Source organism: Siniperca chuatsi, linkage group LG24 (assembly GCF_020085105.1).
Source record: "Siniperca chuatsi isolate FFG_IHB_CAS linkage group LG24, ASM2008510v1, whole genome shotgun sequence".
In the NCBI taxonomy this organism is placed as follows: Eukaryota; Metazoa; Chordata; class Actinopteri; order Centrarchiformes; family Sinipercidae; genus Siniperca; species Siniperca chuatsi.
In genome coordinates, this window is record NC_058065.1 from 6,980,676 (window position 1) to 7,004,119 (window position 23,444).

The 23,444-nt window shown below is 39.5% G+C and overlaps 2 protein-coding genes across 3 annotated transcripts in view; one reads left to right on the forward strand and one right to left on the reverse strand.

Moving 5' to 3' along the window:
* Positions 1 to 23,444, forward strand: part of ccdc28a (coiled-coil domain containing 28A) — a 214,863-nt gene that overhangs the window by 51,220 nt on the left and 140,199 nt on the right. The gene's annotated exons all lie outside the window — the stretch shown is intronic.
* LOC122872386 (prospero homeobox protein 1-like) overlaps positions 311 to 23,444 on the reverse strand; it is a 40,845-nt gene continuing 17,711 nt past the window's right edge. For both annotated transcript variants that reach the window (XM_044188569.1, XM_044188570.1), the window contains exons 6-7: positions 17,862 to 18,056; positions 311 to 2,640 (exon numbers count right to left, since the gene is read on the reverse strand). In XM_044188569.1, the coding sequence (XP_044044504.1) occupies positions 2,455 to 2,640; positions 17,862 to 18,056 (381 nt within the window). In that variant the 3' untranslated portion in view covers positions 311 to 2,454. The remainder of the gene's footprint in view (positions 2,641 to 17,861; positions 18,057 to 23,444) is intronic.

Below are 23,444 nucleotides of genomic sequence, written 5' to 3' on the forward strand. Positions count from 1 at the left end.
ACTGGCTAATCTAGGCGTCAGCAGCTTTTTGAGGCTTTTGTGCTGACAATAATCACACAGCGCTCCTCTTTTCAATTCATCAGCAACAACAACAAGGGATCACATGTCCCCTATACAGAATCCAGAGAGCGAGAGAGAGGGAGGGCATGGACAGAGTTAAAGTGGCCATCATGTTGCCTAGTTACTGCTTGGGTTGATGGCGATTTGGTGTGTGGGCAGGCACATGCAAACGGTCAACGCCCTCTGCACCTCTGCTGAGCACAAATAGAACAGAGAAAAGTACAATCACACATTTAAAAACAACCCCCCCTTTTTTTTTTTCAAAGAATAATTTATTTCATGTTGCAGTATGATGGATAAACAATGAGTAAACCACTGGTCAAATCTGTAGCAAGCATTAATAATCATCATCAGAATAACATTAATAGGAATAATTATTTCAATTATAAATAATACCAATATCAGAGTGATCAGAGTAATTATTACATCTATACAAGCTACAAGTATCAGCATTTTGTCGTATGTTTCTTTTTTCTGCTGTTAAAACCTTAAACACTTCACACATGACCCGGCCGGTGCAGCTGCCCCTTTTGGTCACCCAGAGCATAGAGAAAAATCTGTTTTTCCAGTGGTGGTCTGCTTACTTGTGCTGACTTCGAGTTTCATGGTTTTAAGCATTAAAGGGGGTTAAAAATGTACATTTTGACATCTCTGAATGTAGGAGGTATTAGCTCTAACGGCTGATTGTACCACAGTCAGTCGTCACTGTTTATAAAATCCTCTGTGAAAGTGTTTGAGTCCAATCAGTACTTTTAAAAGATGCACTGTAAAGTGTGTATCGCCAAAGGTTAGCCTGTCCCAGAGCACCATGAAGAATGATTCTTGTGTTTGTTTCATGTGGGAATGATGCTTATAGAGTGATCTACAAACCACATGAAACTGGAATGAAACAGTTTGGGTCCTGGTAATCATTACAAAATTACAGCAATGACTTACATATATTAAATTCACTTTATAGCATCAGTACTATATTTTGAAAATATTATAAGTAAACCAACAGTAGTTGAACCCGATATTAGCTTATCACAGATATAAAGATACTGGTGTATTTCTCTGCCAGAAATTGCACTACAGAAATGCTAAAAACATGTTAATTAAGAAACACTGGACAAACATTACACAGTTTGACCACCAGAAAGCACTGACACTGAAGTCTGTTTTTTAACTATAAAATTTCCTGCTCAGTACATAACTTTGTCACAGATCTTGTGTATGTAAGGCTTCCTTATCAAAAATGTCCATGTTATGTGTTTATGTAAAAACAAAAAATAAAAGAAGAAAAAAATCATGATTCTGATTCATGACGGCTTAAAATAAACTTTCCATACCGTTTGTCTCAGGTTTGGACTAACTCTTTTTCTAATATTGTAAAAATGGGACTGGTAGTATATAGATCTAATTTTTGTCTTTGATGCTCTGGGTGCCTAAATGCAACATGAGCCAAGAGGGACGGCCAGGGAAGGGTGGGGCAGGGAGAGCCACACAGTCAAAAAAACACCCAGTACGTATCAGTACAGTAAGAGGGAGAAGTAAAAAGAGGAGGAAAAAAAGAAGGGAAATAAACAACAACTAAGTTTGTTTATGCCCAGTTTGTCTGGGTTCAGGTGAGGATTTGGGAATGCTACTGTGCTTTCCTATTTAAGAGGTGTGTGTCTTTGTTGTTTTTTTTTTTTGTTTTTTTTTGGTGTGTGTGTATGTGTATCTATGTGAGTGACTGAGGGTTCATAGAAGAGAGGCTTTAAGCTTATACAAAGGAGAAAAAATACAGAAACATCACTTTTTTTTCCAAAAATGTCCATGTAACTTAAAAACATCCACAATAAAAAGATTTTTATATATTATCTTCTTTATTTTAAGTTCGCTCCAGACCCCAAGTCATGGGCTGAAGATTGATCCATAATCTTCCATATCCCTTTGTTCCTCCAGAGAATGATGAAGAGTGAGCTTGGACGAGGTGGAAGAGAAAAAGGAGGCAGGGTTTTTCGGCAAGGAGGAGCTTTTCTGTAAGTGCAAGGAGGTTCAATTTTCACTGTTTTGCTTTTAATTTATAAAAGTCTCAACATAATTTGTTAATTTGAGTATCGTCTGACTCATGAGTCCAAGCCCTCTACCTCGTTGAAGAGGAATTTTTTTTTTTCTTTATAAAACATTTTGAGGGCAGTTTTGTCTTTAAAAGATGGGCTGAGCAAAAGCAACCACCAACAAACCTCTCTGGAAGCTTTCAAGTAGAATCACTTCAAGTCTCTGCATCGCATTGTGATCGTCAAAGGCCTTCAAACGCATTTCTCTGAAGACCTCTGCCTAGCCTAATTCTACATGTTTGGAGGAGTTTTATAGACTTCTCACGGTCCTTGGAGGTTTGTCTTGCTTGCCGTGTTTACTCTCTCGTCCTAGTCAGTCGTGGAGGAGTTCTTGTAGACAGTTGGGGGATTTGAAGACCTCAGGAACCTCGCTGTCCAATTTGCAGATCACCTTGTAGATGGCCTTCTTCCAGGATGGGTCTGCATCCTTTCCAGCCACTATGGCATTGAAGAACTCGCGAAGAGTCACCTGGGCCACCTCCAGAAATCGTTCAGGAACCTGAAGGAGAAAAAGGAAAAGGGAGTGGGCAAAGGAGGAGGGAACGAGGTAGAAAGAAAAAGGGAATCATTAGTGATATGCCTGCTTTGATTGTTTGAACTGAAGAGGAACTTCCTTTCAATCACCTTCCTCTTTGATGTCCTAAAGTTACAATAGAGTATTTATGACTATAAAAAGCCACAAACAGACAGACTGTGTTACTTCTGTATGAGTGAGTACATTCCACAAAATATGAAGTACATTCACATCTTTTAAGTAGAAAGTACCTTGAGACATACATTATATGGTCAAAAGTATGAGGACATGTGATTGTTAAGTTCTTCCAAACCAAAGTGGGAAAACCATTTCTTTATAGACCTGGCTTTGTGGATGGAATCATTGTCATGTTGTAACAGGAAAGGGCCTTCCCCAAACTGTTACCTCAAAGTTGGAAGCACACCATTGTCTAAAATATCATTGCAGCTCTAAGATTTCCCCTCCTTAACTGGAACTGAGAAGCCTAACCCGAACCATAAAGCTCTACACAAAAAGTACACAAAATTTTGTGGACAAGGGGTGTCCACATATTTTTGATCATCTAATGTATTTCAGCATTTTAGTGTTTATGTGAATCTTATTAAACTGAGTATGATTTGACAAACTGAGAACTGTTCTATGTACTTGGTTAAGTTACTTGAGATGTAGAATATTACAGAATAGAATATAATAATAGAATATAATGGGTTATTTCAAATCTTCAGCACTGTTTGAGCAAATAGTTTAATTAATAAATGGAGGTTGTGTTATTATATATTCTGTCAAAAAAAGTGATACTGTGACTCAAAATGATGAAGAATTAGGTTAAGTGTGTGTGTTTCAGGTGTCCATATTTTACTATTCCTGTACCAAGTTCTTCAGCTCTGAACTTCCCCTAAATATACTTCCCCTTTCTTAACAGCTCCCAGCTGTGCGTGTGTGTGTTTGGTGTCAGAGTTCCTTATGCACACACTCACACGTAATGACAGATGACACACTCAGTCCTTGACAATGGCAGGTGAACAGTTGTCTGTGATCTGTCACAGTCTGTATGTGTGTGTGTGGGGCAGAGTTTAAACGAGAGCGAAGGGATTGCAGGAATCCAATTGTCCTTTCCACATGCAGGCATAAATATACTGTCATCACAAGGCTTTGTGTTTGGGTTTTAGTGTGTGTGTGTGTGTGTGTGTGTGTGTGCGCTCATGGCATTGTTTGACAGCAGAACAATGGCACACACACACACACACACACACACACCTTTTCATTCTTTTTTCTGCCCTTTCTCCCGGGGGCAAGATCATACAAAGACACTAAACAACCTGACTAGGATTTTCTCCCTGCTCTCTTTTTTCTTCTTCGTCTCTTTTTCTTGCATGCAGATGCACAGACACTCATTCACTAACACGCACACACACACTCACAAAGGAGGCTGACTCTTCCAGACGAGGTATGTGCTTCTATACACCTAAACAAACTCACACACACGTAGAGGACGACAGAGTGCAGTCTGGGTGTAACCCCGTCACGCGTGGCAGGACATGCCAAGGTTAGCCACCACCAGGACGGATGAATCACCCCACACACACACCCTAAATGATTCCCTGGAGTCTCATATACTCTGTCTACCCTCACCTACCCACTCTCTCTTTTTAGCTGGCCCCTTGAGACCACAGTTATTTCAATGAGGCCCTCTGTCACTGTCTTGCTATAGACACTACTGTGCACACGCTCACACACACTCTCTTTTTCTCATACACACACCAAAGATTAAACTTTACAGGTGATATCTACGTCGATGCAGACACATTTGTACACTTTAAAGGAAAAGTTCCGGTCTTATTTTTGTGGTTTTGGCCGTCATTCCTGTCAGTTATGGTCACATGGTCACTCTCCAGAGTACTTACTTCTGGGATTTGGGAATGTGGCAAAATTGCTTTAACAAAGTCCAACAGGGTAAGAAACAAGTAGTGAGACAATCAGAAGGGTTGTAAACAAGTCAACCGTTTTGCCAGATCATCTAAACCACTTTATTTTGAGGTGAAACTAAAAGTGAGTGCTTTCAAAATGTCAGTGATGCAATATAGCAAGTATGATAGGTCAAAGTTGAACCAGGGAGTCGGTCCATAAACTGTGATGAATGTTTACAACAAACTATTTTGCTATAATTTTAACATTTGCCTTCCACAGTTCTTCCACAAGTTTAACAAACCTGGCTGTTTAAAACATGTCAGATTGTCTGACTGCTTGTTTTTCTTGCCCCATCTTCCTTCTTTCTTTGTGGTGCTGAGCAATTAACTTGGTGAGTACAATCTTATTATCAGAGATAGGAATTATGGCCAGAACTACAAAATTGTTTAATTGTTATACCTCAGCAAGTGCCAAAACATTTGTGTAATTTTGAAAGGCTAAAGCTCCTTGTTTTACCTCTGCAAGAAAATACTGAAAGCCCCAAAGTCAAGCTGCTGTTTTTAATAGATGCTGTGAAACTGCCCACTGGGAGAAATAAAAGTTGAAATCTGAGCTTGATCTTGAAGATAAAATGTGCCTTTGAGGCTTCCTCTCCCTCCTGGATTACATCCCTCCATCCTTTAGTTGCTCAAGTTTACTCTTATCTTAATAAAAAGACAAATCCACTTCCACGTCTTCTCAGAACTCTTTTTCTTTCCTTGCTGATGTGAATATTCTTGATCTTTGACCACTTCATATCGGTGATCTCCACATTGAAGTTTATTCTAGTCACTTTCACTATAGTGAGGTGCATCAGTGAAACACCTAAATGCAGTGGTGGAGCTACAAAATCTGGATTCCCTGAATGAATATTGCTCTTCAGCAAATCCCCTTTTCCGTGAGCTTGTTCGCATCTCAATCGCAAAGCGCTGTGAAACAAAAACCGTCATGTGCAGTAGGACAGTAAGAGATTCAGTGACCTTGACCCAGAAGGCCCCTGGCCTGCGTGTTTTTGTTTTGCAGTGCAGGCAGTGCTTTGTTCAGCACGATGATTGGTGTGTTTTAAAATGTTTCAGGATGATATCATCATTGCAGTGGTGAAAGGACTCAAAGTGCTTAAACAAGACTCTGACGGGGAGAGTAAAGGACACTGCTGATTCACATAGAGGTAGGAAAACACATGCAGAAAGAATGAAATGAAGCAGGGAGGATTTTGTGTGTCTGGTTGGGTATCAACTCAACTGTACTAACACACATACAGACACGCACTTGGGTCCAGATGCCCAGATTTGTCTGGCCATCGTAAATCAGTCCTATAAAGAGATCTAAATTAGGCCATCATCAATACAGATGGGCCTGTTTTCCCCCGTGTGTGTGTGTGTGTGTGTGTGTGTGATTTACTCCTGGCTTGGATCTTGATATGATGTCTAGTTGCCAGGAGAGAGAGAGCGAGCGAGGAATGGGGAAAGTGGGAAAGAGAAAGAAAGATAAAGAGGAAGAAAGACACTTGGTTCCCAGTAAACATAATTCGCATGATTGCTCCGGTTTGGTGGGTAAATATTGGATGAAGGGAGACTCAATTACTCTCTCTTCACACACACACACACACAGACACAGATGCACACACACACAGAAGGACAAGAGCCTGTAAATCTCTAAATCGCTGCCCAACAAAGAGGCCTACTGGGACGCCCTCCCTCCCTCTTTTTTCCTCGTCTCTTTCCTTTCTCTCATCCTCTCACTCTCTCCCTTCATCGTCGTCCTCGTTGGTTCTTCCGCCCCTCATCTCTTCTTGGAATATTAGTCTTTTGAGAAATCACAAGCTTACTAAGTGTTTATACGTCACAGGCAAACTCATCACACTTATTTTAAGATATCTGAAGTGAAAAGTTCTCAATGTATTGACAGAAGCCTTTGCTCCTTTCAAGAAATATTGCTTGCAGACTACTTCAACTGTTTTTGGTTTTCCTGATGCATTTACTGCTTGTCCTCAACCATTTTCCATTGTGTTGCAAGCTACTATCATTTGCATTTGCAAATTTATCAATCTTTGGCTTTTGGTTTCATCATCTGCATCTCTGTCTCACTGTTTCATTTGCATTTTAGCTATGTTAAGCCTTTCTTTAAGTTTTTATTATGGGTGGAAAGTTATGGTCCATTTTATCACAGTATATGAAGGACAAATATGAAGCCAGATTGATTTTAAAACAGGAACCTTGTTGACAATTTCAGTTTTAGTAACAAATTAAACAGTTTCACTAGTGACAATTTTCAATAGATTGAACCACAATTAACATAAAAATCTGTATAAATATTAATTTCACATCTATCTTGCTTACAAGTAGTGATTTAACAAAATTTTCTGTTCTAAAAACAATCTGGTGTATTCTACATTTCTAGTAATAGCAGCTGCTTGTTTGCAATAAACAGAGGAAGAATGATGTTGTTAGCATGAACAGTAGAAACACAAAAGAGCGCCACCTGCAGAAACTCAAGAGAAGACCTGAAGTGCAGAAACAGCACAGCAATAAGCACTTAGCAACAGTGACGTCTGCTTTGCTAATTTAGTCATTTTTACAGTGCAGACCACAAGCACAAAATGGCAGTGTTGCACTAAAAATATTTTTAGAATAAAGGAGAGCCCTTTATAAGTAGGTTACTTCTTCATGGATACACTGCCCCATTTTTACATCCACATACACATCCAAAACAGAAAAAACTTAACATAGACTTAAGTTACACACTTGTGTGGAACATCAACACAGACAGCATCATCAGCCAGAAAGTACTTTTTTTCTCAAGGCCACTTATCATTGAGAGTATCCTCACTTTATCCATGACAGTGTGGCACGGCAGCACATTCAGTCACACACATAAGAAACCTTCAGCAAGCAGAAGAATCTCTCCCAGCTGTTGCCCTCTGATGAGAGATGCTACAGGTCTTTGTCCACGAAAATATTCCACTTTAAAACCTGCTCTTCCCCGGTGCAACTAAAGAATTTTTTCAAACCCAGACAAATGTAGTCACACTGAAGGATCGGTGACAAATCATGTATATATTGTCTTTGAGTGTCTTTGAATCTTAGGAATGCCCCAACTAATCCAGACTGACAACCTTAGTGTTCTCAAGCACTTTTAACTAAATAATCATCAAATCATTGTTTTATTATTATTATTATTTTTACTTTTACTATTTTAAATCTTTTTATTTTTATTCTTTTACTCTATTTATTTCTTTTATATTGCTCTTTTGAATTGTGTTGTCTTAACTTTGAATTAAGTTTTGGTTTAACTTTTCTGTACAGCACCTTGAATCTACCTCTATGAAATGTGCTTTATAAATAAAACTGCCTTGCCTTCTGTGATTGAAGTTAATCATGCTTATCATCTCTAATGTGATATTGATGTTTGTCTGTTTGGTGCTACTGTTGCTGTTCATTCTGTACCAAAATCAAATTCCAGCGATTCCCTTACTGCAATTATAGGATGTTTTCTAATAGATAGATACTTTATCATTGCGACACATCAGTGTTGGGGGTAATTGTTTTGGTACAGCATGGTAGCTCAGTTCCAGTGCAAAAAGAAATTCAAAAGAATTCAGCTTATAAATTAGATTTTTAGGGGTGAAGCAATTGGGGTGAGCTAATTCCAGCTATGCAGCTTATTTCTAAAAATAAGTGTCAATATCTTAAAGCAAGACAAAATAATGCAAATCACTGAACTAGTATCAAGATAACAAACCCTTGTTTTTTCATTGGAACTGTTTTAAGGAAATTATGAATTTAGGACTAGTAACTGAAGAAATAACTTGATGAAACGGAGATGTTTTTTGCTGTGCGAGGTAACCAAAGTCACTGATTTAATAGTGGCCGTAAATGATACTTGTTGTTAAATAAGCTTTGTAATAAGTGGCATGTTTTATAGTCATGTAAATTCTCCAAGCACTTCTCTGACTTCTGTCTTAGTTCATCCTCTTCTCTCGCCCTTCTTTTCTTCCTTTGCACCCTTAAACCTTGCTCTTCCTTCACTTCTACTAGCCATCTCTTCTTCATCTTCCCATGTTTTCTATCAAACATAGTTGCTCACCGTTATTCTCTTCCTCATTTTCCCCTCCATTCCCTGTTTATCCCCACCTCCCTCCTTCCATTCTCCCTGCCTCCCCTCCTCTCCTCTCTTCTAAATAGAAGCCACTCCTCTTTCTCCATCTCCCTCTCTCTCCTAAAAATGCCTTTTCTCTTCACACTGTCACCATGAGACTGATAGAGACATCTGGGCTGTATGTGTGTCCTCAGTTGACTCTACCTATTCACCTCTCCATACGTCTTTCCACCTGCCATTCCACCTATCTGTTTCCTTTCCATCCTCACTCGCTGTCTTCCACAAAAGGAAAAAAAACACACACATCAGGCTCTTAAGAAATCACTATACAAACACCATATGTTTGATTCTCATGGTGTACAAACAGAAAGAGACTGTATTTGTGTGTCTCTGTGTGTTGTTCCTTGTTTTTTCTATTATACTTCAAGTCTTTCTACCTCCCTCCATTAACATAGCTGACAATGTTTACTCAAGTGTGTGTACACGTGTACACTGGCTTAGCGTGTTTTTTACGAGCTCACGTTCATGTGCGTTACTTCATCACTGATCATTTTTCAGCCCGCTTGTCCCTTTCAAACCATCTTTTTAGTCTTGCTGCAAGGTGTTGTTCTTTTCAATTTCAGATTAACCTCACCCTACACACATACACACACCTCGACACTCCATTTTGTTGCTATTCATTTGCTCTGTGGCCTTGAGTTCCACTTTGCTGTTGGTCAGTAGAGAATTTTTCTATCATCAAGACAATACTGGAACTCTTTCATGTGCTGCTCCTTCTGTGGACTGAGCAAATGGTCTGTGCCCCCGTGTGTGTGTGGGACTGAGTGGACATATAATTTTTGTGCCAATACACAAGCATCTGCTTCCTTTTTCCTCCTCTTCTCTCACACTCTCCCTCTCTTTCCCTGCTCTCAGGCCTGGCTTTAGTCACACACACCCTGGCAGGAAAACACAAACACACATCCAGAGTAGGGAGTCCTCTTCTTTGTCTCTTTCCTTTAATCCATTCTCCTTCAACAGGAAGTAATCAATGGAAATTCATACTATGACTTTTCTTTCTATATTGTAGATGTAGACGTGATTGTGGGAGTGATTAAGGAAGTTTAGAAGGACTTTGGTCTCTTGTAGAATCTATACTATGTTGGTTGGTTTTCCATCTCTATCTGCCTTCCTTTTTTTCCTATTTGAATCTTTATTTATCTGGGGAAAGCTGACTGCGCATGCTCTCGCTTTTCCAGTTACATCCAGCCTCACGCTAACACAGATTCATACATTAAAAGGACACTCCTTAATTTGTGTCCAAAACATTGTTGTGTTAGTTTGCAACTCCTAATACACACACACCCATCTTGCATGCATACGTGTTCTCCTCTTTCTATCTGCGAGCTACTGGAGCATCAGCTTCTGTTTCCTGTCCTGCTGCCACACACACATGCTGTAACTGTCCGCTTTTAGGATAATGTTAGTGTGACAGACTCTTTAAAATGAGATATTGTAAATGTCGTTCTTTTCCATGCACAGTTGTGTTTCAAAACATGTCAAATTGCACAATTGTGAATCTTTTTACATTTAATCTAATAAAACCACAAGCTGCTACTACTACTGGTTGGGAGCAAAGCAGTAGCGGTAGACTCAACAGTAAGACAGAAAAATTAAGACTTGACACTTGCCTTGACGCTCGAAAACAAAAACATTAAATTCTCTGGTTCCAGGAACATAAAAAAATAAAGTAAAAATAAATAAGACCATGACAGGCAGGCCTTGCATGGCTAACCACCGTGAATATGTAATTATAAAGCCAGGGAAAAGAGTTTGTCTCAGCTTTGCAAAAAAAGTATTAATACAGATTTGAAAAGAAAATGTTCAAATGCTGCATCATTTTGTCATCATTCAGAAACCTGAAAGATTTGCAAAGTGCTTTAGGCCTTATTCAGACTGCCAGCCCAAATCAGTTTTTTGGCTTATCCTGATTGTATCCAGATTGATTTTAAAGTCTGGAAAGCAAAAAACCACATGAAATGCGATTTTTGAAAATCGGATCCAAGCCACATTTGGAGGTAGTCTGAAATGCGATTTCAAATGGATTTCTACAGATGCGTCTCAGTCTGGACTCTCTGTCTACTCAAATTGGATTTCAAAGTGTCTTTTGCATCATTCGCAACGCGACACACGACAACGTCATCAAATCCAGAATGACAGAAGTATATTGGAGGATGCATCATCCTTGCTGAGTTTGTCTGGTGCAACGGAGGAGGCTAGTATGATGCATCCTCTGTTCTGCACCACGACTTGACAGTGCGATTGTTTGGAGGGTGAGATGATGGATCTCAGTTTCTCATGCTTCTGCGTTGGAAAGCCGTGTCACCAGCGTTCATAGTTACGTCGTTACCACAGCAACCTATGCAGGTAGGTTGGTGTTGTCTGGACACACAAATCCGATCTTATCACTTGCAAATAACAAACATTTTGTCTTAAAGATCTGATTTGAGAAACAAATCTGATTTGCCAGCAGTCTGAACAAAGCCTTAGACTTGCCCTCAAGGTCTTGACACTTGACCTGAAAGTTGCATTGGCAAGACTTGAGACTTGACTTTCACATGCCCCAAAATAGTTAGAAACTGCTCTGGTTGGGGATTCAGTGCCTTGCTCAATGTTGCTTTATCACTAGTTGTTCATGAAAGGGGAAATGGGACTTTCTTTTTGTGTAATTTCTCCAGCTAGGGAATTCAGTTCTGTTCCTCTATGTTCCTGCTGCACCGTATACATACTTCACATAAATAGCACAAACAAAAACCTGTTGGTAAGGTGATTTTTGACACAGTCACCCATATTTGCACTAGGCAGATAGCAGCCATTCTGTAAGTAAGAAAGATCACACTTTCACAGACACCTTTTGCAGGTTAACAAAAAGTTAATAACAAAACAACTCATACATTTTAGAGAAATCATCAGCTGTCCGATGGCAAATAAATCCATCTCTCTCTCATGGCCTCAGTGTCACAAATCCTTTGCCAGCAGCCATTTAAAGTGTAAATGTAAAGGTAAAAAAAGGTAAAAGTGGAGACTGGGGGTTCCTCCAGGACATCAGCAATATGTTTCCTTTCTCTGCTGCTCTTTTGTCAATCAGTCACTGATCTCACTGTCACCAGGACAATGGCAATAAAGTTTCTCTTTGTTCAGACTGCATGTGACTGAGAGGAAGGGTCTGCGTCCTGGGATTGCGTCTGTGTGTGTCTGTTGTAACTATCTCATAAGTGTGTGTTTCTTCTCTTTGTGTGCAACCGTTGCGTCTGTCTTCGTCTTAGCTGCACGCTGCAGTTTGCATGTGTCCGTTCATACGCATGCTGTGCTTCCTTGGATTGGTGTGTGTTCTGTGCTTCCTTGTGTGTGTGTGTGCAAGTGTGTGTCACCCATAGAGGACAATAGCCTGGGTCATCTGACTAAGAGGCTGCAGACCACTAGTATCACATGACGGAGGCTGAAGGCCACGTCTTTGTTACCAGGCCTATTGTTAAAGCTAAGGAGACAGCTGGGGCAGGGGAAGGGAATCACTGCATGCACAACACACACACTCATAATCACACACACACACATACAGGAAGACCATACACAGGCACACATGCACGCATACACACAAATACACCGCCCCCTCGTGACTCCAATCAGGCTCAGTGACAAAGATGATGCCTTCTTCTTCTCAACTGGAATACTAAGACAGAAACACACGCGTGCATGCACACACACACACACACACACACACACACACACACACACACTGCAAGCAGATAGCTATAATTATAGTGACACAAACTGGCAGGTGGCATTGTCTGTACCATACTGCTCTCTGTCAAGCAGCAACAGAGAGAGAAAGACAGTGCTCATACTTGCTTAAAGACACTGAGTGACAGCAACAAAGAGTGTGTGTTTGTGTGTGTGTGTATTTAACAGTGCTTCCTAAAAATAAATGTTCATTTACAACTAATTTGCATTAGAAAATAGTCTTGATTTTTACATACAGTATGTACTCCTGGCAACTAAAACATGAATAACTTTGTGGATGTGTTTAGGCCATTCAAAGCTCTTGGTTAAGGTCAGGGAAAGATCGACGTCTTGATTAAATATTGTAAAATGATAATGCTGACTTGAAGCACGAGATGTGATGTTTTGACTCATTTCAGCAAAACCCTGATCTTTTCTTAATCTTAACCAAGTGTTTCAGTCACCTACAGCTAACAATATGTTGCATGATGCAAATCCCAGTCTCCAGCGTCAAAGTTTTTTGCTTTGTTTGCCCATCCACCTATCCTGACCTACGCACGAATGTATATGGCAAAGCAAATCAATAGCACATAAACATAGTTTGTAGGAGACAAGGTTACATCTAACTTTGGTCCAGTAGCTATGAAGCTGTTTTTTTACTGGATAATTATTGTAGAAGTTATTGGTTCTACACTGGTTGTTTGTGGGAATCCCTTAATCTGAACTGATTCCCTTGAGACACTTTTGACACTATTTGTATTTTAATTATTTTAATTAAGAGGGTTTTGGTGTCCCATGATAGTCTAGATAGTCTAAAATTCAGTTTCAGATGCCTTAGTACCCTCTTTTAATACATTTAAGGGGGCGACATTAAATACTTCACATGAAAATAGTCAAATTACAGATGGTAAATTAAAGCTGGTGTCTCCAGTAGTAAAATACTTCAAAAAACAACATCACATGAACCCTAGTGTGTAAGATGTATTAATTGCCCAAAGCTCTCCACTCAGAATGAGGGAGAGATCAGAGGAAGAGGGAGGTGAGTAAAAGAAAGCAGGACAGGTGTAGTCTTTGAAATGTGTGTGTGTGTGTGTGTGTGCACCTTCTGGGTAGGTTACAAACAGACAAAAAAGGGTGAGGACAACAGAAAGACGGAGGAGACCCGAGGAAAAAACATAAACTTAAGGCTAATGGATTGAGACAGACGAATATTTAATATTTTGTTGTGTGTTGATTCATTGATAACAAAATGATGAAAAACAGAATTGGGCACAATACAAAAAATAAACCCAAACTTCAGCACCAAGGCATCTTTTTAAAGCTGCAGAAAATGTTCTATGAGAAGAGAGAATCTGATAGAAAGCCCTCTTTGAGAATCAATTCCTGAGAGTCGAGCTCGCCCCCTTTTTCAGTGGACTTGTATGAAGATGAAGCAGAAAAGATGAGTGAATAGATGAATAAGGAGAGACAAAGGGTGACAAAGAATCTAAAACGGCAGAGAAAGACATGAGAAGTTTAGCCTTTCATGAAGTGCATAGCTTATGAAACCAGATAGCCCTGAAATGTGAGTGTGTGACCACTCTGTGGCCTCTAGGTGTGTGTGTATGTGTGTCATTCAAAGTCAAAGGGCAGATTTTGGTAGCAACCACACCCACCCCTCAAGGGAGGGTATCTCTGCTCTTTTAGACGAACACAAATGAGTATCTGTGTGTACGTATGTGTGAACATATGTGTGTGTGAATGTGTGAGGCGCAGCTGTGTCATTGTTTGGTGCTGACAGAGCCAGTGAGGATCCTTGAACTGGAAAGATGAGAACGTCCTCTAGAAAGCTTCATAAAAACATCTCATTGTCCCTCTTCAGCCATCACACACACCAAAATATTACAACTTCATCCCTTTCAACGCTCTCGGCCGCTATTCTTCCACTTCATACTCACATTTAGTCTGTGTGTGAGAGTTCAGCAGTGTGTGCATGTCCTCTGGCATGCCTAAGTCACCAAAGTGTAGGTGTACTTCAAATATCGCACCAAAACTTTAGCACACACAAACTCACCAGTTAAGTGTGCCATGCCCAATGCTGCTGGCAGCCTTAACCAACGACTCGTCAATCTGTTCTCAATATAAGAAAAAGAGGAAACGTTTCTTTTCCTCTTGGCAGAAGGTAGAAGCTGACACCTATCCCTGAGTGTCCTGGCAAAGAAAATCTCTCTCTGTCTCTTTTTGTTTTCCCTCGCTTTTTGAAGATGAGACTATTCCCTGTTTCCTTTCCCTTTCTCCAGCCTCCTTCCTTTCTTTGCCTTCCTCATTAGTTAGTGGGCAGAGCTGCAATTAGGATAAAATAGTTTGAGAGAGAGAGAAGAATGTGGCTGGAGAGGGGAGGAGGAGGTGGTAATTAATGAAGCTGCTATAATTACTGGGGCCTGTTTACGCCAACTTTGGAAGACGACAACACACACACACACACACAAACTCCCGACAAATTACACTCACCTTTCCACAGCAATACTCTACAGTGACTATTTAAAATGCTGGCCATGTACGTTTACTAATAACACAAGCTTTTTTCAACCCATCAAACCTAAGAACACAGTGTTGACTAACAGTAAATTCATTTTTTAACCATAAAAACATAACAAATGCAAATTATTTAACCTTACAAGCCCTTCTTTGAGCATGTAATTGGACAAAGAGCTGATTTTTATGGAAGAAATAAAAACTGTTGGGGCATAAAGATGAGAAGATGAGAGTAGATGAAAAGTGGAAAAAATGAGTGCCAAAAGAGAGGAAAGAGGAAAAGAGAGACATAAGATGGGAATCAGGATGAGTTAAGGTTGGGATGAAGGAGAAAAGGAAAAGAGGGGAGAAGAGTGGAGGACTGGGAGAGAGAGAAGGGCAATAGGAGAGAAGGAAAAGGCAGCAGGGGATAGAGAAGGAGGAGCTAAATGAAAGAGGGAGAAGAGGATAAGGAGAGGAGGTGACGAAGAGACCATATTGACAGAGGACAGATTCAGCAGGAAGGGTGGGAGGAAGGAGAGGGAGCAAAAAGAGGAGGAAAAGAGGGGAAGAGTGGAAGTGGGTGGTGATGGGGGACAAACCAAGGTGGAACTCTGATGATGCTAAATTTGGCAAAAGGAGAAGACTTCTGTGTGTGTGTATGTTGGGAGACTTGCTGAATCGGCCAGGGTTCCAGTTTCACGCCTCTGAGTTTGACGGGGGGGAAGGAGAGAGAGGGTCCCTAGCCAGTAATGTTCCCTCAGGGCGGACGGACGGAGGGATGGAAGGAGGGAGGTGAAGGGAGAGAAGGAGGCAGGCAGGACAGGGGACAAAGCACGAAAAGAAAATTTATACCAACCTTTGCAAACACCATTGCTTTATTGCACAAAGGACGCGCACTTTCTTTTACTGAATTCCTTATCAGCATCTTCTACTGATTACAATTCTACGTTATTATGGCTGTGAATTAGCCTTTTAGCTACTCATCCTGACCATTTTCAACACATTATCATACGTTTTTATACTGATTTTCTACCTTTCAGCCAGCCATTAGTTTCCATTAATCTCAGGACACATGCAAAGACTTGAAAAGTAGAGGTCTTCATGAGTCTGGGCTCTGGTAGGGTCCCATTTTGTTGCAATCTATTTGAAGACATCAGCTTGGGCTTTTGGAAGTTGTAACAGTCACTATTAATTTATTATTTATTTTAACGATAAAATAATTGGCAGATTAATTAATGTTGAAAAAATCATTAGTTGTCGCCTATTACAGTAGCTTCATCAAATGCACCACCGTCAATGAGTTTTCAGGCACTGTTCACAAATGCGCTCCTATAATATTCACAAAAAATACTGGCAATTAAATGTTCACTGTAATGATTTGCCTATCTCAGTTTCTGGTTTCAAATGTCTTCAAGTTGATTTTCATATTGCAATGAAATGAAATGAAACTAATGGATGTGGGAAGGGTGGGAAATCAGTTACAAAACTTATGGTAGGCTTTCAAGAATGGTTGGCACTAATTTAAAGTATAATTGATATGTGGTTGAAAGGCTTAAATATGCAAAGTCAGAGTTATGGTTCTCACTCCTGACCCCAATATGAACCTTACCCTATAGTCTCTAAAATAACCCCACTGAAGACCAGCTAAAATAAACACACACACACAAATAATTTGCATGTGTGTCTATATTTCCTGTACAGGTTCTTTACATACACACCCGTGAAAAGCTACCTGACTCTTGTTATGCAAAGCATGCAAAGCATTTGCTCTTCATGCCTCCAAAAAAGAATACTTAGATACCTTAAAGTCTGTTTGTGTGTGTTGCCTGCAAATCTTACTCTTTATGCATTTAAGCTCCAACTAAGCATCAGCATTTCTTTCCCAAAGCAAAAACGAAAAGTGTGTGTGTGTGTCAGCGGTGAGGTGTGTGCTAATGGACATCTAAATGCTGCTGATGTTACGTTGAATAGTTTAAGGGCCCTCAGGTCCCCTTAGACCAATATTGGGAGAGAAAAAGTGAGGGAGAGAATGTGACTTCTGCAAATCGCTTTGACAAGGACACCCACGCCTCGAGCGGCGTCCTCTTTCGCCTCATCGAACACACACACACACACACAAACACACACACATTCTGCGACATCCACACCTCAGCAGAATAGTGAGGTGACTGTTGCACTCTGAACAGCTGACTTGGTAGAGGACGTTTGTGTGAGTGTGTGTGTGTGTTGTGCTGAATCCAGTTTTAATTAAGTTTTAAAAGTGAACTGAGAAACAGTTTGTTAATGATGGGAGTCTTCATTTTTTAAATAATGTGCACTGGATAAAGGAAACTTGTTCCAGCTGAAATATTTTGGGGGGAAAAATCCAAATCAATCACATACTGACTAAACTGAAGGCAAACTAACCCTTTATCCCAAATTCCAGCAAACTAACAGATAGTAGAGCAATCAGTGAATGAAATTTTTCTAAAATGTCAACTTTTCATGGAATAAAAAAAGGCCTTGCATTGAGGAAAATTCAGTTTTTTACATATTCCAAAAATTTTTGAAAGGGTTTGGGGTTATTTATGCAACCATATAATCCTCTAGTTAAAGTTAAAACATGAAACTTTTCATAACAGGAGTTAGATTTTGATACTACGACTGCATCAATCAAAAAAAGACAGCTTTGAGAGGGTTTGCAATAATAGAGCAACAAACTTTAAAATGAAAAGAATATTGCTCTCACTCTCATTAACAAGCACACACATACTTGCCATTGTTATATTTTACATTGCTGAGTTGAAGAGCTTTGTTTTGCTTCCCTCCAAACTCCAAACTAATCATGATCTGCCTTTATATTAACCAAACTCACAAGGCTAACATTGCTTACACGCATCGGAAAGCCCACCTCCGGCTCATCTTACCTCAAAGTCATTGGCTTTGTTGTAGTGCATGTTGAGCGCCCTGAAGAGCTCGGCATCGCGGCCCACCACCAGCTCGTCTGCAGCGGTCACACCCTCGTTGATTGACTGCCGGGCAAACTTCTCCATCTGGATGTAGTAGAACTCCCTGAAGTTGCTGAACCACTTGATCAGCTGGGAGGTGATGCAGCGATTGAACTGTTGCAGAAGCCAGAGAATGAAAAGAAAATAGGGTCAGTAATTACATTTCATAGATGAATAAATTCTGCATGAATTTCATTTAATTACAAAAACACTGTATCCCAGTATTTATTTTATGGTGAAATGTGATTTTCTACATTTTGCAGGGTGCCGTTTGACAGCCCTGGCAATTGTAAGTGTGCGTGTAGGCAGAGAAAAAAATTACAGATCTTGATAGCAACAGCAGATGAACAGAAGGTTATTGAACATCAGTTCAGAATAATAAGACTTGCAAGAGGTCCTTGTGCGTTTTTCCTGGCACCAAAAGCTGATGTTTAGTGTTGAACTATATTGATATACTGCACATCATATTATTCATTTTGCTTGTTATCCATGAGATAGTAACAAATAGCTGTTTTTTGAAATTTAAATAATTGATTTTAGTCAAACTAACAGATTTAAGTTTCATGGTGAGATAGAGTAGATTTAGTGTTGAATGTTGCGTCCTGTTTGTTGGTGCTGCAGATTTATAATAGCACAGCTTGCTTTGGTACTTATCTGCATGGTCGTATGTCATCAAATTTGACTTGAACTGGGCCTCCATATGAGTGCTTACTTTGGATATATATCAGCTGGTCATGCAGTCATTACTTGTAAATACTCTTGTTTCTTTAAAGAAAACTCGGAGGTGTAAATGTGTGAATAAGAAGAAGAAATGAGAGGAAATGTTTTTACACATGAGGACTTAGTATACTTGTAAATTACTCAAACAAGCAACTTTAAACACAGGTCACTAAGAGGAAGTTGGCAGCCAAATTCTTTCTGTAAAAGTAGGATCTCTGCTTTTCCAATTTCTTTTTAAGATTATTTCATGTCAAATGTGTCAATTTAAGATCAAGTAACCTTTGTTTTAGTTTGTTTAGAGCAGCTTTAGTCTCACTCAAGTAAGTTTTGCTTACTGCTGGAGTGAATCAGTAAGTTTCAGTTATTTCCTACATAATGAGAATATCGTTCAAAATTGAATAGGCAATCTTAACAGGAGCAAATAGTTTACTTGCATTTTCTTGTGTGTGTGTGTGTCCCTGTTTGTACATAATGCATGTGTGTAAATGCACTCCACTTTATCTGACACACACACGGTTATAATCTTCAATTTATCCACCTCATTAGCCACTCAAACACTGTCTACACCTTGAGGGTCCTCGTGGCGAAAAAAAGAAATCGTCCCCTAGAAACCTTCCTAATCAAACAGGAATGACCCAAATATTATCTTATTGTTATGCCATCACAGGCTTTCGGACTGAACCAACATTAAACAACTCTTTTCCTGTTCCTGCCCTGCAGACCTTAACAGTACACTGTAAAAAAAAAAAATGCATACCAAAAGTCTATACCATGTTTCTGCATAATGGAACATTTGAACTTCACTTTTACTTGTTAAACTACATCCCAGCTATAAGTGATGTGAAACATGCTGGATCACACCACAAGTGCAAAAAATAGCACTTAATGCAAGTATATTTTAGTTAATTTGCTCTGGAAACAAAAGACATCAATCTTATTCTGTTGACAAATTAGAATTTGAACACACATACTACACTAATAAAATGTTATGGTTGATTTTTTTTTTTTGTAGTTCCCACTTTTGAATAGCCCAATTCCTTGAATTTGAACACCTTCTAAATGCTGTATTAATGACATAAAGAGGAGATACAAAGGAGGGAATGACAGATGAGCTGTGTTTGATATAATCTGACCATTTTGTACATTATTGGATTGGGCTATGTGTGTGAATGTACATAACTAAATAAATAAAAATGAATTCAGAAAACTAGTATGCATACCAAGCGAAACTAAAGTGTTGAATATGTTTTTGGCTGTAAGTAAATCATTTGTAGGCTTTCATAATAGTTGGTGTAACATCTAGTAACACTGTATTTATGTGTATGATATTGACTAGCCCTTTTGCATTTTCATCTCTTCATAAGAAACAAAACATGGAGAAAAAAAACACGGTGACAGCCCAGTGAAAGTGTATCTGTGTGTTTGTGTGTGTGTTCGGTGAAGGGGAAAAACGGCTTTGATACGGAGATTAAGCTTGGTATTGTTACAAGACACTGTCTCACAGGAACAAGGGATGAGCGAGAGAGATAGAGGGAAGGAGAGAGAGATGAATGGAGGGAGGTAACATGGAAAAAGGAATGCAGTGAGAGAGAGATGTGCAGAGGATGACAGAGAGGGAAAGAGATGTTTTTTCAGGAGCTGACAGAGGGGGTGACATAATGGAACATAATTAGGAGGGTGTGTGTGTGTGTCTGCAGCAGAAGGAAAGGGAGTTGGTTTTACAAAGCATAGAGACGGGAGGGGAAAGTGTGTGTGTGGTGGTGGGGGGGCATGGTTGACCCACAAAAGATTTGCACGAAATGAACGTGATAATTTGGTAATTAACACACAAACACACACGGTAACACACAGAAGACGATGTCATCTGTCTGTCTAAAGTCACAGAGCAACCATCACATCACAGATAACCTCTGACACACGTATGTACATAAAATAATACACTCACACACAGAAGATCACACTCAATTCAATCAACTCAATTAACTCTCATTTTAACATTTGCTCTTGTACAAATAAAGAAAATTATACAGCTTTATACATATTTGTGTACAAATTTCCAAAGATACTTACCAAAGAAGTTAGATAAATTACAGTGAACCCAGGGCTGTTGTACCATAGAAATAACATTGTTAAAGTCTCCTATATTAAATAAGCCAAGTCTAGTAGGAAAGATGAGAGAGACAGAGATATAGAAATATAATAATTATAATTTCATAATAACATCATGTAGTGGGCTTTTCTGTTTATTTCTTTGCCCCCAGATTCCTCGCTGGTAAGCAAAGCAATCGATAATGTTTCATATGTTAAGGTCGTATATCTAACTGTAGGAATCTTGTCCATGGATGTATTATGAGAACTGGAAGACCCAACATATACACCAAAAAAGGTATTTTCTCGTTTGCTTCTGCACTGCATGGCCGACGACACATTAGTGGCTCTTTCCCTTACCCCACAAACTCGTCCACAAAATCGATGAAAGGATTAGATAATTGATGGAAAATACCAAAAATTCACTGGCTCCAGCTTCTCAAATATGAACATTTGCTGATTTACTTAGTCTTCTATATTAGTAAAACAAGTCTCTGGGTTTTAGACTGCTAGTCGGACAAAAAAATACATTTAAAGATGTGACCTCAGGTCTCTGATGGACATTTTCCAGTACTTTCTGACTTTATAAAACTAAACAGTTAACCACTTCATTAGTTTGCTGCCCTAATTAAGATGATGTTGTGTATAAAATTAACTTTTCTGGGTTCTGGGACAGTTTTATTAAATCTTTACAGTTTAAAAATTCCCTTGTCCTGTCAGTAGTTTTACATACTATGTCTTTTTTGATGGCGGCCACTGGGGAAAACGCTTTTTGTTGCAGTACCACGATTGGCCACAGGGACAAACTGGCTGCAAGGCTGACTTTATAGTCTGGCCAGATAAACTACAGTAGTCAACATTACTGTACAACCTAGTCTGATGTCTTTTAGGTCTTGTGTTGAAGTAATGCTATACTATGTGTATCAGAGACTCAAATTGCAAGAGGAATTTTCAAAACTAATGAAATTTAAATCAAATATCAACAGCACTAATGTCAAAATTGAGTAAATCAGACTGCTGATGACAGAGCTACATTTCTCTTTGGAGAGTATAACACCAACTGCACAGAACTCCTTTTTCCATCTATGGTTGTAGACTCTCGTCTCTCTTTCCCCCCATGCAAATTGTAGGACAAACCACAGCTGCCGGACGCTGTACGAGCTGCAAAATATCATTTTTTGAGTGCAGGTGTTGCCTAAAAGTGTTTTTTCACAACCTGATCATTTTCTTTCAAAAGGTAGATATTTTGGGAATGACTTCACATGTAGACAGGACACATCACACTGTACACCCAGTCATCCCGTCCAGCTGCCCATCCTCCCATCCACTGCACGTCCAACCAAAAAAACAAGCAGAGACAAAAGAACAAGAGAGACAAAAGACAGAGAAGGGGGCAAAATGCTGAGCTCGAGGAATGCCATTTTCTGTTTACAATGAAAAGGGGAAAAGAGAGAGTGTCAGAGAAAGTGTCAGGGTGCCTCACCCCCTCTCTCCTTCCCTTGATGGCGGGTGTTGTCAGCCCCCCCAGGCCATGATGGAAGGGCAAAAACACACATCCTTTAAGAATCTGTCCACTTCAAACAGATTTGTCGTAGCTCGGCACATTTTATAGAGGACAGTATGAATGTGCACAATCGACATAATTATACGAGCTGTAACACTGAAGGTTTCCTGTAGATCCTAGCTGTTGTTTTTTCAAATTATGTTTTGGGGTATTTCTGCTTTACTAGATAGTATACACTGCAGGATAGTTGTGTGTGAAGTTTATGAGGCACTTTCAGGCATAGTGTACAAACCCCCTAATTCATGGTCACACAGTAGTCATAGTTTATAGTAGTTTTTGGTTTTGTTTGTTGTTACCGGAAGAAGTCTTGCCAAATGTTTGGATTAAGGATTATAACTATATTTACACCTTAAATTTGGTCCTTTTGGTTGTCTTTTGGACCTCAAAATCCTCTGGCCTTTGTACTGTAAAGTTATAAATGGCCATAATTTTACTTAGCCTTAAATTAAATTTGCTAAACTCCAATAGTTGACAACATGTAACAGACTCAGATTATTTTCCACCTTAAATTATTGCAAGGCCTTAGCAACCTTAAACTCTGTTGCTCACAAAAACAGTAGCTGTTCTGATAATGCTACAATCTCTATTTTTAAAATAGTGAGCAATTAAGAAAGCTTTGTTTCTGCATTTTCTGTTTAAAGACAGCATAAATAATTAAAATATAGCTACACTGTTTCATGCTACATGTCTGCCTCCACAGTCTTCACGATTCATAAAAGACATTGTAAAACAATTTAAATGCTTTGTCATCTAGAGAGTTAAAACACTTAAACATGGTAATTACTGAAGTTCAGTTACATCGGTATCGGTAGACGAGCTGTTGTTGGTTCATATCCTGACATTGCCAAATTGGCTGTGTAGCTCTAATTGATAAGACGGGTGAGAGGCGGGTTGGACGCTAATTGATTCCTGCTGAGACGCCGGCATCGAGATGTCATTTCAGCCTCTTAAAGCAAGAGTCTTCAGGGCTCTCGCTGATGAATGTATCACTGCTTTGTATTCAGTGTGTGTGTGTGTGTTAGAGAGAGTGTATGTAAAACCCCTCAGCTGGCACGGAACTTGTGACTGAGGGTGTGTATGAGAGTCGGAAGGAGCTCCCTGAGCCAGCGAGCGTCTAATTAATCCTAACT